Source organism: Myxine glutinosa, chromosome 13 (genome assembly GCF_964187855.1).
Source record: "Myxine glutinosa chromosome 13, kmMyxGlut1.1, whole genome shotgun sequence".
Taxonomy (NCBI): Eukaryota; Metazoa; Chordata; class Myxini; order Myxiniformes; family Myxinidae; genus Myxine; species Myxine glutinosa.
The window spans coordinates 20,541,298-20,556,135 of NC_136273.1; the positions used below are offsets into that span (position 1 = coordinate 20,541,298).

General features: G+C 54.4%; 1 protein-coding gene across 1 annotated transcript in view; it reads right to left on the reverse strand.

Annotated features, from left to right (window-relative positions):
* The window catches only part of LOC137438681 (aspartyl/asparaginyl beta-hydroxylase), a 50,958-nt gene extending 37,243 nt beyond the window's left edge, over nucleotides 1–13,715 (reverse strand). The window contains exons 1-3 of the mRNA XM_068133923.2: nucleotides 13,551–13,715; nucleotides 1,604–1,753; nucleotides 1,150–1,284 (exon numbers count right to left, since the gene is read on the reverse strand). Coding sequence (XP_067990024.1) covers nucleotides 1,150–1,284; nucleotides 1,604–1,753; nucleotides 13,551–13,611 — 346 coding nt within the window. The 5' untranslated portion in view covers nucleotides 13,612–13,715. The remainder of the gene's footprint in view (nucleotides 1–1,149; nucleotides 1,285–1,603; nucleotides 1,754–13,550) is intronic.
* Between the last annotated feature and the right edge of the window lie 1,123 nt (nucleotides 13,716–14,838).

Here is a 14,838-nt window from a genome sequence, read left to right on the forward strand (position 1 = left end):
ACTACCTTTATATGTACATCAATACTGTATAGGTATACACTGAGATAACTTTGTATGCATTGAAGTGCCGAGAAGGACTTTAGGACCCCAAAATTGTGGTTTCAGCTTTTGACTTTACCACGATCTGAGACAGTAAATAATCAAAAAAGGAGTGGATATGAAGGAGCTCATATGTTGGCAAAAACTCAATTCAATGAAGGATGTAAAATACCTGAAACCTTTATTGCTACCAACAAGAGATGGGTGGGGGTCACTGGGGGAGCGCAGATGTAACGTGTTTTGTACAGGTAGTATAGGTAGTGTTAAAAGCGGGACAAACAATTCCTTTTTATATTTATAGCACGATATTCCAAAAAGTTGTGGACGTGTCATGCCAAAACTAGGTGGACGAGTTGGTTATGTGACATGAACAAGCCAATTAAATTTTGGTTCAGGTCCGAATCCAGATCTGGCCTATCGGTGGGATACAAAACGTAGACTGTTCAGCCTGGTGGAGGTATGCGCTCTACCGAGTTCTGTTCGAGTTCAATCTGAGTTATACCTGTGGAAATGTTCACATCAAATACAATAGGAACTGTTAATGAACAAAATTCAATGAGGTGGGATTTAATTAAACTCAAATAAATATTGTATCGCTCTAATGTTACATTTTTACCTCTGCCAACAAAGGTGGATGGAGGTTATGTTTTCACCCCTGTCTGTCTGTTTGTCCGTTTGTTTGTGAACAAAATATCACAAAAAGTTGTGGACGGATTCGGACTAAACTTGGTGGACCGGTTGGGTGTGTGACAAGGACGATTCGATTTTGGTGAAGATCTGAATATGGATTCGGATATGATAATTATTTAAAATTTTAAGTGATTCTTCACCATTGGAAGATAGGACCAAAACGATACATAGCAGGATATCTCAAAAAGTTATGGATGGATTTGAACGAAACTTGTTGGACAGGTTGTGTGTGTGATAAGGAAGAATCGATTTGATTTTGGTGAAGATCTCGATCCAGATCCAGCTAGTATAATTTTTTTAAAGTGAATCTTCACCATTGAGTGATATGCCCAACCAGGCGGAGGTATGCTCTCAACTGAGTGCAGTTCTAGTAAACTCTTCGATTAGAGTTTGCATTTTAATTAAAAAAAATAAACAAACCGTGTGAAGTGCCTGACGCAGAGACCTTCTGTTGTCTGTGCTGAGAAGAGGTCACCTCTTCGGTTAAGATGGCTTCCGGAGTTATTTCTTGTGACGAGGGCTCTGCATGTGCTGGAAAATCCAATCGTTTTTGCACTGTAACATATACATGACTCATTAGTGATTTTGTCAAACGTAACACTTACGGCTACCTATCCTCTATGTGATAGTGGGACTCCCCAAAGCCCGTCTGGACTGGTTTTCGGTGGGATTCGTGCATTGCCTAACAGTGCGTTAAAATTTCATTGTAAAAACATTGCAAAAAAAACCCCAAAAAACACAGCTTCTTTCACCTTGTTCATTTAGCCCTATATTTTACGCCATAACTATCCTGAAAATGTTACAAGTTACCACCACAGAAATAACCACGAACATCCCAATCAAACAGCGAGGGCCAATTGCCAGTGGAACTCACACAGTATGTTCCAGATGTCCGACGGTCTCAGCATGATGAGTAGACCGCCACTACACACCGATAGTAGGACTACGAGTAGAACCCACTTCAAGCAACCGGAAGACAGTCTTCCCACCACGGCTTGAGCAGGAACGTGTGACCGGCTACCATCTAAGGACATGGAAATGGTCATTGCAAACCAGGCAAATCATCATACATGTGGACCGCACATACCTTGCCAATTTGATACCAGTCCCCCCCAAAAAACGTTTAATGGATATGATTGTTGAAGAATTTTCTGTTCGTTTTGCTTTCCTAATTTTATTTCCCCCTCGAAGGATAGAAGTGTAATTACATCATATTCAGAGAGTGTTGAGGTAAGGGGGGGGGGGGTGCAGGGGGGCGGTATCCATAGAGTCTCCATATACTAGGAGTAGCGACACATTGCGTCCCAATAAGTTGTGCTCATGTGGGTCATGGGTGCCACAGATGGCTCATCATTCTTTTTTAAATGACGGATTTTGTGCCATTGGATACTCCAATCGAACAGAAGGTTGCAAAACGTAGAGATTCCCTGCAGATGAATGAAATAAATGAATGATCGTTTTAAGGCCATTTTTCCCCGCTGGAGTGGGGGTTAGACTTGCGGGCCCCATGACAATCATGGTTCCCTGTTTGAGGCAATGTTTTTATGGCCGGATGCCCTTCCTGACGCCAACCCTTCGTCGCCTCTTACGATGTGCAGGGATACGGTGTACCTATTCTAAATCGGGGTACACACCGTGATCATTCATCCCAGCAAGCTGGTACTCAATTTGCCGACCTCGGAAGGATGACAGGCTGAGTCAACCCCCCTGGTGTTAATTCAGCGATCAACCGGGATTCGAACTCAGGATCCTAGGATCCCAAGCCGGCACCCTAACCGCTAAGCCAACACCAACACACACACACCCCACGACACACGACACACACCCCACGACATACGACACACATCTGGTTTTTTCATTTCTGTTCCTCACAATTCTATCTCTCTCTTTTATTCACAGACACAGACACAGACACACTTAATTGTACAGTATCGGTTGTTCCTAAACTTAAATATAAATAATTTAAAGGATTGCTGTAAATGATGTTAATTTCACAACATCCCATATTCAACTTTATTTAAATTGTAAACCTCAAACATAGTTTCTCCACCTGAAGCAAGAACCTTAACCTGCAAGCAATTGACTCGTTTCCCGAATGCATGGATCATCAGCTGGACACCGTTCTTCCTCGAGGTTTCGATCCTTTCAGCCCAGGAGCTCTCCAAACGGCGGATCCACAACCTCGATCATGGATCCACATCAATTGTTGGTAAATCAGTAGATCCACAACCTCAGTTGCGTCCAGGCAGTCAGTCAACCCATCAATGCAACATCACTTATTCCTAACACACACGGCTGCTGGTGCATTCATGTGTCTACATCTACTCCTCTTCTCAATCTTCTACGAGTATACCTCTTCTACAGACAATGATGAGTGAGAGCGAGTGAGTGTGAACACATTCCCTAGCTTATGTCCAACTGTAGATCCGCTGTCATTAAATGTCCTTACATCCTCAATCACTTCGCTCCTCCATGAGCCTGGATCTTGTATACATAGGCAGGAAGTGCAGACAGACTACAGAGCGGCAACACACCGTTGCCACCAAACATTTCGACTTCTGAAGACCACGTCCGACGTCGCTGATGGAATGAAATTAATTGGGAAAATAAAGTTGGTCGTCTGAGATGAAAACTGCTAGGTAAGCTGTAGCCCCATGTGTGTAGATTTATGTGTGGTGCTGTACTCGTATTGTAGTTGGCAGTTGGGTATAACTCGTAAACAGACATAAATCATCATCGAAACATGTACAGATCATTTATGACATATCAAGAACTTCCTGGTACAGTTGCTTGTAAGTAAACAGGTCACGCAAGGTTGTTTCTTAATCTATTTATTAGTCCCCTACCTAGAGGGGACTGCAGGTGTGCTCTCTGTCTGTCCCACCTGTGGTTTTCTGCACTTTTTCCCATACCCTTTAACATATTCAAGTGAAACTTGGTACATGGCTTTATGGGTACATAAGTTACATATGGGTACATAAGTTACAGAACCAGCTTGAGTTTTGGAGCGTTTCGCCAATTTTTCCATGGAGTTTGCCCTTTTTGCTTGGAAAAAGAGCATTCATTGGGACCGGTAGGTAGGGGACATGTTTTGCAAAGTAGTTCTCACTCTTGTTTGAATTACTGTGAATGTTGTAAAATAAATTTTGGCTTGTCCCCCGCTCAGTGGGAGATGGGGTTTTGCAAGTGTGTGTGCGTGCGTGTATGTGTACGTGTACGTGTACGTGTACGTGTACGTGTACGTGTACGTGTACGTGTACGTGTGTGTGTGTGTGTGTGTGTGTGTGTGTGTGTGTGTATCCAGGCCGTAACTTTTTTTACCATTTGAGCTTTTGTCATGAATTTTCAAAGCTTTATTATGAGATTGTGGCGGGCACAAGGGGCAATAATTCCACGCACCAGTGGGTGGCGCGAGCGTCCAGGCAGGGAACGAAAGCACATGCCCCGCCCTTCGACCGATCGGCCACGCCCGGGGACTAGGCGTGGCCTCGGGACATATATGCGGGCTCTAAGCTCGAGCCCGCCCAGTGCTGAAGTACGGGCTTTGAATAAAGACTTTGTTATACCAACGCGTTGTGGCCTACCTCTCTGGCAATCGAGTCGTGTGTGCGCAGCACCACACTGGTGACCCCGATTGGTTCAGCCGTTGCTGACGACCGAATGCGCCATGGCCACCAACGCCGTCGCAGTCAAACTCCCGGAGTTTTGGGAAGCGCAAGCCGACATTTGGTTTTTGCAGGCCGAAGCTCAATTCCAACACCGAGGCATAACGGCGGACGAGACCCGGTACTACCATGTGGTCGCCGCCCTCGGGCCCGGCACTGCCGCCCGAGTCGTGTCCATCCTTCGGCGCCCGCCGGGCGACAACAAGTACAAGGCGCTCAAACGTCTCCTCACCGCCACGTTCGGGCTCACGGAGATCGAACGGGCCGACCGCCTCCTGGACCTTCCCGCCCTCGGCGACACACGACCATCCGTCCGGATGGATTCCATGCTGTCCCTGCTTGGAGACCAGCCCACGGATTTCTTATCCCGGGCGCTTTTCCTACGCCAGCTACCTGCACAGGTACGCCTCGCGCTGGCCGGTTCCAAAATAAAGGAACCCGGCGCCCTGGCCGTAGAGGCCGACAAGTATTTCGCGGCCTGCGACACACGGTCGGTGTACGGTGCTGCCGTAGTGGATCCCGGTGCGGAGGCTCCAGCCCCCGGTTTCCCTTGTGGTCGCTGCTACGCCCCGTCCACTACCGCCGCCGCGGCCGTTACCGCCGCAAACCTGGTGCTACTACCATGCCAGGTTCGGCCGCCAGGCTAAAACGTGTCGCCCGCTGTGCTCTTTTGACGGGTCGAGAAACGACCGGCGCTCACTTGTGGCCATGAGCGTCGGCCATTCCGGCAGCCTCCTGTTCATCACGGACACCTTGTCCGGGCGCCGTTTTCTTTGCGACACAGGAGCGCAGGTGAGCGTCCTCCCCGCCTCCACGTCCGACAAGCAAACCGCGGGCCGGGGCCCCGCTTTGCTTTCCGCCAACGGTACACCCATCCGCACATTCGGGAAGCGTTGCCTCTCCCTGCGGTTCGGAGAGCAGCACTTTCAATGGTCGTTCGTGACCGCCAGCGTGCCAATGGCACTGCTCGGTGCGGACTTCCTATGTGCGAATGGGCTGTTGGTCGACGTGAAGCGCAGACGGCTCGTCCAGGCCGAAACCTTCAGCTCGCTCGCTTGTTCGCTGAGCGGCTCGTTGAGCGACTCACTGAGCGGCTCACCGAGTGGCTTGCTGGAAGGTTCCGTCCCGGCGAGTTTAGTTTGCACGCTTCCGGCAGCGGACGACTTTACCCGCCTCCTCGCCAGTTTCCCGGCCCTCACGCGGCCCACCTTCTCAGCGGTGGCCGTTAAACACGGGGTGGAGCACCATATACCCACGGTCGGGCCGACGGTCTATGCCCGGGCACGCCGACTCGAACCCACGAAGCTCGCCGTGGCGAAAGCTGAGTTCACCACGCTGGAGCGGCTGGGGATCGTACGGCGCTCCAACAGCGCTTGGGCTTCTCCTCTGCACATTGTGCCGAAGCCCGGCGGACGATGGCGGCCGTACGGGGACTACCGCCGGCTCAATGATGCCACCACCCCCAACCGCTACCCGGTCCCGCATATCCAGGACTTTTCCACCCGGTTGGCAAACACGACCGTGTTTTCCAAGGTGGACCTCATCCGGGGCTACCACCAGGTCCCCGTCCAACCGGACGATGTCCCGAAGACGGCCGTCATCACCCCTTTCGGCCTCTTCGAGTTCCTGAGAATGCCTTTCGGGTTGAAGAATGCGGCCCAGGCGTTCCAACGGCTTATGGACAGCGTCTTGCGCGACTTACCTTTCCTCTTTGTCTACCTGGACGACATCCTAGTCGCGAGCGCGTCCCGGGAGGAGCACCTGCTCCACCTCTGCATGCTTTTTGAACGCCTGGGCCAGCATGGCCTAATCATCAACCCCGCCAAGTGCCGTTTCGGCGTCGCCACCATCGACTTCTTGGGGCACCGCATCACCAGGCACGGGGCCATCCCTTTACCGGCCAAGGTGGAAGCGGTCAGGGATTTCCCGCGGCCCCGCACGATCAAGGGGCTCCAGGAGTTCCTGGGCATGGTAAATTTTTACCACCGCTTCGTGCCCCACGTCGCCCAGCTCCTCCGCCCCTTGCACGAGGCCCTCCGGGGCAAGCCGGGCAAAGATGACATCGCCTGGTCGGAGCCGATGGCCGCGGCGTTTGCGGGCGCAAAGCTGGCCCTGGCAGACGCCACCATGCTGGCGCACCCGGCGCCCGATGCACCGATCGCCCTCACCACCGACGCGTCGGACTACGCGGTGGGCGCGGTGCACGAGCAGTGGGTGCGTGGTGCTTGGCAACCGCTGGCATTTTTTAGCCGGCAGCTTCGCCCGCACGAACGCCGCTATAGCACCTTCGACCGCGAGCTGCTCAGGCTCCACCTGGCGGTCCGACACTTCCGCCATCTGCTGGAGGGCCGCCCGTTCACGGCTTTCGTCGACCACAAGCCCCTTGTGTTCGCGATGGCCAAGGTCGCCGAGCCATGGTCGGCACGGCAGCAGCGTCACCTCTCTGCCGTGTCCGAGTTCACGACGGACATCCGTCATGTGGCGGGTAAAGACAACCCGGTGGCGGATTGCCTTTCCCGGTCCGTCGTGCACGCGGTCCACCTCAGGGTCGACTATACCCGGATGGCGGAGGACCAGACCGCCGACCCTGGCGTCCAGGCCTTGCGGACCGCTGTCACGGGCCTCCGTGTCACCAAGGTGCCGTTCGACGCCGCGGGCGCGGCCCTCCTATGCGACGTCTCCCTCGGCCGGCCTCGCCCCATCGTGCCCGCTGGCTGGCGGTGCCCAGTTTTCGACGTCATCCACGGCCTGTCCCACCCGGGCACGAAGGATCCCAGAAGCTCGTCGCGGCGAAGTTCGTCTGGCATGGCCTCCGGAAGGACGTCCACGACTGGGCCAGGACGTGCCTCGCGTGCCAGCGCGCAAAGGTCCACCGCCACACCCAGGCCCCGATGGCCCCGTTTGCGGTGCCCGAGCGTCGGTTCGACCACGTGCACATTGACTTGGTGGGACCTCTGCCCCCCTCGTGGGGGTTCACCCACCTCCTCACCATGGTGGACCGCACCACACGGTGGCCGGAAGCCGTCCCATTGGCGGCGACGTCTGCGGCTGATGTGGCGCAAGCCTTCATCGCCACTTGGGTTGCCCGGTTCGGTGACCCCTCGGACATCTCGTCCGACCGCGGCCCTCAGTTCACCTCGGAGCTCTGGGCCGCGGTGGCGCAAAGGCTCGGGGTGAAACTACACCGCACCACGGCCTACCACCCCCAGGCCAATGGCCTGTGCGAGCGCTTTCATCGCTCAATGAAGGCCGCGCTGCAGGCCAGCCTCCGCGACGGCGGCTGGGTCAACAGACTCCCCTGGGTCCTGCTGGGCCTCAGGACGGCGCCCAAGGACGACCTGCGCGCGTCCTCGGCGGAGCTGGTCTTCGGGCAACCACTGCGGGTACCGGGTGAATTTATCCACGGCTCCTTGGTCCGCGGCGAAACAGCGCTCCGCCCTTCAGGAGACCGCCCGGAGGTTTCGCCCCGGTGCCGACGGCACACCACGGTTGCCCGCCTTCCCACGTCGCCCCGGAGCTTCGCACGGCGAAGTACGTCTTCGTCCGGCACGACGCCCACCGGGCACCGCTACGGCCCCCGTATGACGGGCCCTTCCGCGTGCTGGAGAGCGGGGACAAATTTTTCACCATCGACATCGGCGGTGCCCCGGATCGCATCTCCGTGGACCGCCTCAAGCCGGCCCACCTCGATCCGGACCACCCCCCACAAGCAGCTCTGCCTCCGCGTCGAGGCCGCCCCCCGGCGGTCGGACCCCCGGCACCCCCCAGCCCCGCCACCCCCCAGCCCTGCACCCATCGCCAGGGGGCGTTTCGGCCGGGTCATCTGGCTTCCCCGCAAACTCACCCTTCAGGTGTGTGGGAATTCTGGGGGGGCGCGTGTGGCGGGCACAAGGGGCAATAATTCCGCGCACCAGTGGGTGGCGCGAGCGTCCAGGCGGGGAACGAAAGCACATGCCCCGCCCTTCAACCGATCGGCCACGCCCGGGGACTAGGCATGGCCTCGGGACATATATGCGGGCTCTAAGCTCGAGCCCGCCCAGTGCTGAAGTACGAGCTTTGAATAAAGACTTTGTTATACCAACGCATTGTGGCCTACCTCTCTGGCAATCGAGTCACGTGTGTGCAAGCACCACAAGATTATGGAAAAAACATTCATAATTGTGTTAAAAGGTCAAAGGTCACCTAAAATCATAAATTTTCATCTAATTCAGCTGAAATTCTAATTTACCATTTGAGCTTTTGTCATCAAATTTTCAAAGCTTTATTATGAGAATATGGAAAAAAAAAATTAATGTGTTAAAAGGTCAAAAGGTCAAAAGTCACCTAAAATCATAAATTTTCATCCAATTCAGCTGAAATTTTAATTTACCAATTGAGCTTTTGTCATCAAATTTTCAAAGCTTTATTATGATATGGGAAAAAAAAAAAATCAATAATTGTGTTAAAAGGTCAAAGGTCACCTAAAATCATAAATTTTCATCTAATTCAGCTGAAATTCTAATTTACCATTTGAGATTTGTCATCAAATTTTCAACATAGCTTTATGAGAATATGGAGAAGACAAATTAATAATTTGGTGAAAGGGTCAAAGGTCAGCATCACATAAAATCGTCAATTTTCATTCAATTGACCTGAAATTTTAAGAATTTGCATATTGGGTCGCTGAATTGGTTAACCAATCAAAAGGTAGAAGCCGATTGTTTGTTTTTAGATCAAAAGGACAAAGGTCAATGCTGCATAAAATAGTCAGTTTTCATTCGATTGACCTGGTTTTGGATTGGGGATGCTCTGAGATGGCAGTGAACAGCTGTCTTGAAGATCTGGAGGGAAGAATGAGATTGAACAGGATGTGGAGATGGTTCCACAGGCAGGAAAAAAAAGAGGAACAAAGGATTGGAGGTGAGTAGTGATCATGGATTGATGTAGTTTCACCAGAAGGGGGTTGATGGTGGATCGTGTGAGCCCTGCAGAAACCTGGGTGGACAAAACACAGACAGAGCAGGGGTGCAAGACCAGAAAGGAGGCAGTAGAAGACAGAGACCATCAACCTGTCTGTGATGGCAAAGTGACAGACCCATAGGGTGATTCCAATAATCTTAAAGGACTTGATTTCCACAGCTATAGGCTGAGCAAGATGTGACGCAGAAGAACCAGCCCAGAGGGGAGAGCGGTACTCCATCATGCTGTGGATCGAAACCTTGTAGGTGAGTCTCGGGGAAGTAGGGGGTACACCTTGAATTAGTCACTCATCAGGATTCAGTGTGAACCATTACTCATGCATTACACTTAATTTTGCCACTGTTTCTGCAATATGTTTTAAGGTTAGATCAATCCTGTCTGATTAGTCTCGCTCCAAAGGGGAAGCGAGACTATTGCAATTCCACTGTCTATGTATCTGTCTGTGTACATGTATTTTTGCTTTATAAACGTTTTTCTCCGCAACCACTTGTCCAATCGATGCGAAACATTAAGCATAGCAGGGACTCGCCATGGAGAATATTTTATTGCTAACTGATATCATAGGTCACATGTTATAGCAGCCATATTGGCATGTTATGGCAGCCATATTGGCACGTTATGGCAGCCATATTAGATTACAGGAAAAATATTGGACATCATTTTCTCCAAAAGCCTGGTGTTGGCTTAGCGGTTAGGGTGCCGGCTTGGGATCCTAGGATCCTGGGTTCGAATCCCGGTCGATCGCTGAACGCCATGGGGGTTTACTCAGCCTGTCATCCTTCCAAGGTTGGCAAATTGAGCACCAGTTCACTGGTAATATTCCGTGTGTGTCGCAAGAGGCGACCAACAGCGTTGGCGGCAGGAAGGGCATCCGGCCATAAAACATTGCTTCAAAAAGGGGACCACGGTACCCTAAAAAAGGCCAACCCCTGCTCTGTGGGGAAAAATGGCCTCTAAAGGTGATTCATTTTCTCCAAAACCGCTCAACGAAAAAAATTGAAACTTGGCAAATGTCATCAACTCCCCATGGGGTATACAGAGTGATAACAATGATGTCATTGGTGAAGTGATATTCCAGCCATAATTGGTTGAATTTAAATATTTATCCAAAAAAATTGAAACTTCATATAGCTTATCTATGACCCGATGTGAGGGAAGAATTAAATTTATGACATACATAACCCATGCAAATAAACTATGTGACATAATAGGAGGCCTGGATGATATGGGTATAGTATATGGGCCATAATAGTAGCGTGTTCAGTTAATAATGTTCAGTCATTTTTGTTCAGATTGAACACACGAGGCGAGACTATGCTCTCAACGAGTGCCGTTCTAGTTGTATATGCTTAATCCGACACGTTGGAAGAACGACAAAAAAATACCATCGAGTCATATAATCTTATTTTTTCACGCAGAGAGACACAGCTCGATTAGAAAACGGACACATTACACTTCACGCACAATGGCCACATGTTCGGTGCCCAACGCTCGAATGAAGCAAAATGGCATCACATTATAAGTTGTTGCTACTCCTAATATATAGGGACTCGAGGTAGCAGGAGAGTTTCGGAGGGGGAGAGAGGGGAGTAGCAAAAGGGTCTTGGGGGCGAGTACCAGGAGAGTCTCGGGGGGGGGGGGCGTGGGTGTCGCAGGAGAGTCTCGGGAGAGGGGGAGTCGCAGAAGAGTCTCGGGGGAGGGGGGTCAGTATGGCAGTAGAGTTTTGGGGGGGGGGGGAGGTGTCAGTAGCAGGAGAGTCTCAGGGGGAGGGGGAGGTGTTGTAGCAGGAGCGTCTCATCGAGGAGAGTAGCATGAGGGTGCCCAGGGTGAGTAGCAGGAGAGTCTGGGGGGTGGGGGGGGGGGGGTGAACAGCAGGGGAGTCTCCGGTTGTAGCAGGAGAGTACCAGAGAAAGTCTGGGCAAGTAGCAGGGGTGGCTTAGGGGTAGCAGGGAGGATCTCGGGGGCTAGCCAGCAAGAGAGTCTCAGGTTGGGGGCATTCAGGAGAGCCTCGGGGGGCAGGCAACAGAATAGCTTCGGGAAGGAGGTTAGTAAAAGTCTCGGGAGGGGGGCAGGGGGGGCAGCCAGCAGGAGAGTCTCGGGAGGGGGGCAGCCAGCAGGAGAGTCTCAGGAGGGGGGCAGGGGGAAGCCAGCAGGAGAGTCTCGGGAGGGGGGCCGGGGGAAGCCAGCAGGAGAGTCTCAGGAGGGGGGCAGGAGGGCAGCCAGCAGGAGAGTCTCGGGAGGTGGGCAGGGGGGCAGCCAGCAGGAGATTCTCGGGAGGGGGGCAGGGGGGCAGCCAGCAGGAGTCTCGGGAGGGGGGCAGGGGGCAGCCAGCAGGAGAGTCTCGGGAGGGGGGCAAGGGAGCAGCCAGCAGGAGAGTCTCGGGAGGAGGGCGGGGGGAGCGGCCACAGGAGAGTCTCGGGAGGGGGCGGGGGGAGCAGCCAGCAGGAGAGTCTCGGGAGGAGGGCGGGGGAGCGGCCACAGGAGAGTCTCGGGAGGGGGGTGGGGGGAGCGGCCAGCAGTGAGAGTCTCGGGAGGAGGGCAGGGGGCAGCCAGCAGGAGAGTCTCGGGAGGGGGGCAGGGGGACAGCCAGCAGGAGAGTCTCGGGAGGGGGGCAGGGGGGCGGCCAGCAGGAGAGTCTCGGGAGGAGGGCAGGGGGGCAGCCAGCAGGAGAATCTCGGGAGGGGGGCAGAGGGGCAGCCAGCAGGAGAGTCTCGGGAGGAGGGCGGCCACAGGAGAGTCTCGGGAGGGGGCGGGGGGAGCAGCCAGCAGGAGAGTCTCGGGAGGGGGGCGCGGCCACAGGAGAGTCTCGGGAGGGGGGCGGGGGGAGCGGCCAGCAGGAGTGTCTCGGGAGGGGGCGGGCGGTCACAGGAGAGTCTTGGGAGGGGGACAGGGGGCAGCAGAAGTCTCGGGAGGGGGGCAGCCAGCAGGAGAGTCTCGGGAGGGGGGCAGCCAGCAGGAGAGTCTCGGGAGGGGGGCAGGGGAGCAGCCAGCAGGAGAGTCTCGGGAGGGGGCAGGGGGGCAGCCAGCAGGAGAGTCTCGGGAGGGGGGCAGTCAGCAGGAGAGTCTCGGGAGGGGGCCAGGGGGGCAGTCAGCAGGAGAGTCTCGGGAGGGGGGCAGGGGCTGCAGCCAGCAGGAGAGTCTCGGGAGGGGGGCGGCCACAGGAGAGTCTCGGGAGGGGGCAGGGGAAGCAGCCAGCAGGAGAGTCTCGGGAGGGGGCAGGGGGCAGCCAGCAGGAGAGTCTCGGGAGGGGGGCAGAGGGGCAGCCAGCAGGAGAGTCTCGGGAGGGGGGCAAGGGGCGGCCAGCAGGAGAATCTCAGGAGGGGGGCAGAGGGGCAGCCAGCAGGAGAGTCTCGGGAGGGGGGCGGCCACAGGAGAGTCTCGGGAGGGGGCGGGGGCAGGGGGCAGCCAGCAGGAGAGTCTCGGGAGGAGGGCAGGGGGCGGCCAGCAGGAGTCTCGGGAGGGGGCGGGCGGCCACAGGAGAGTCTCGGGAGGGGGGCGGGGGGGGAGCAGGAGAGTCTCGGGAGGAGGGCAGGGGGCAGCCAGCAGGAGAGTCTCGGGAGGGGGCAGGGGGTCAGCCAGCAGGAGAGTCTCGGGAGGGGGCAGGGGGGCGGCCAGCAGGAGAGTCTCGGGAGGGCAGGAGGCAGCTAGCAGGAGAGTCTCGGGAGGGGGCAGGGGGGCAGCCAGCAGGAGAGTCTCGGGAGGGGGCGGCCACAGGAGAGCCTCGGAAGGGGGCGGGGGGAGCAGCCAGCAGGAGAGTCTCGGGAGGGGGGCGGGGGGAGCGGCCACAGGAGTGTCTGGGGAGGGGGCGGGCGGCCACAGGAGAGTCTCGGGAGGGGACGGGGGGAGCAGCCAGCTGGAGAGTCTCGGGAGGGGGGCGGGGGGAGCGGCCACAGGAGAGTTTCAGGAGGGGGCGGGGGGAGCGGCCAGCAGGAGCGTCTGGGGAGGGGCGGGCGGCCACAGGAGAGTCTCGGGAGGGGGCGGGGGGAGCAGCCAGCTGGAGAGTCTCGGGAGAGGGGCAGGGGGGCAGCAGGAGAGTCTCGAGAGGAGGGCAGGGGGGCGACCAGCAGGAGAGTCTCGGGGTTGGGGTGATGGTAGTAAACAAGTCTGATGGATGTGATACTCGGAAACGGGTAGTGGGTAGTGGAGCATCAAGCATGGCTATAGCAGGAAAGATTGGACAAAGCAAAGCTCACGCACCAACAGAAGGCACAGCATGCCCGCCCTTCCTGTTTCCTCGTCTCCTCTTCTCCGTATGCATTGCGGAATCGTAACTCCAAACAAGCAGCGTTAATGTACGGCTTAATGACCAATCCAAGGGGAACAACAGGCCGAGACGGCGGCGGGATTAGCGGCTTGTGAGGCGGAGCTTGGAGCATATGGGTTGAAGCTGGGAGTTGCAAGGCGGAGCTAGAAGTTTGTGAGGTGGAGCTGATATTTTAAGGCGGGGTTAGAATCCTGAAGGGCGGAGCTAGGAACGTGAAAGGCGGAGCTAGGACCGTGAAAGGCGGAGCTAGGAACGTGAAAGGCGGAGCTAGGAACGTGAAAGGCGGAGCTCGTAACGTGAAAGGCGGAGCTAGGAACGTGAAAGGCGGAGCTAGGAACGTGAAAGGCGGAGCCTGGCGTGTTTGGGACAAACAGCGTGGTGTTTGAAAAGGAATCCAACTCGCATGATCCTTCGGATGATCCAAATGAGTCGATTCTCCCTCCTCTGACAGACTGACACTCTGAACTCACCTCCTCAAAATGATTCCTCGTTACCTCGGCCACCAAAGGAGGATGTTTTCACCCATGTCTGTCTGTTTGTGAACAAAATATCTCAAAAAGTTATGGATGGATTCGGACAAAATTTGGCAGACATGTAGAGTATGTGACAAGGACGAAGTGATTAGATTTTGGTGAAGATCCGGATCCGGCTACTAGAATTTTCAAAGTGATTCTTCAACATTGGAAGATTGGGCCAAAAATGCTACATAGCAGGATATCTGAAAAAGTTGTGGATGGATTTGGACAAAACTTGGTGGACCGGTTGGGTGTCTGACAAGGACGATTCGATTCGATTTTGGTGAAGATCTGAATATGGATTCGGATGTGATAATTATTTAATTTGTGAAGTCATTCTTCACCATTGGGAGATGGGGCCAAAAACGATACATAGCGGGATATCTCAAAAGGTTATGGATAAATTTGGATGAAACTTGTTGGACACGTTGTGTGTGTGACAAGGAAGAATCGATTCAATTTTAGTGAGGATCCGGATCCGGCCAGTAGAAATTTTAAAGTGATTCTTCACCATTGAGTGATATGGCCAACCAGGTGGAGGTATGCTCTCTACTGAGTGCCGTTCTAGTCTTTAAAATGGTTTTATTTTACGGGGAAAGTGAACAGTACATTATATGATACACCTGATACACCTGTACATGACAATAAATTTTTGCATTGCTGGCTTATTCCCGCAAACAGGGGCGTTTAGAGGGGGAAGGGGGGC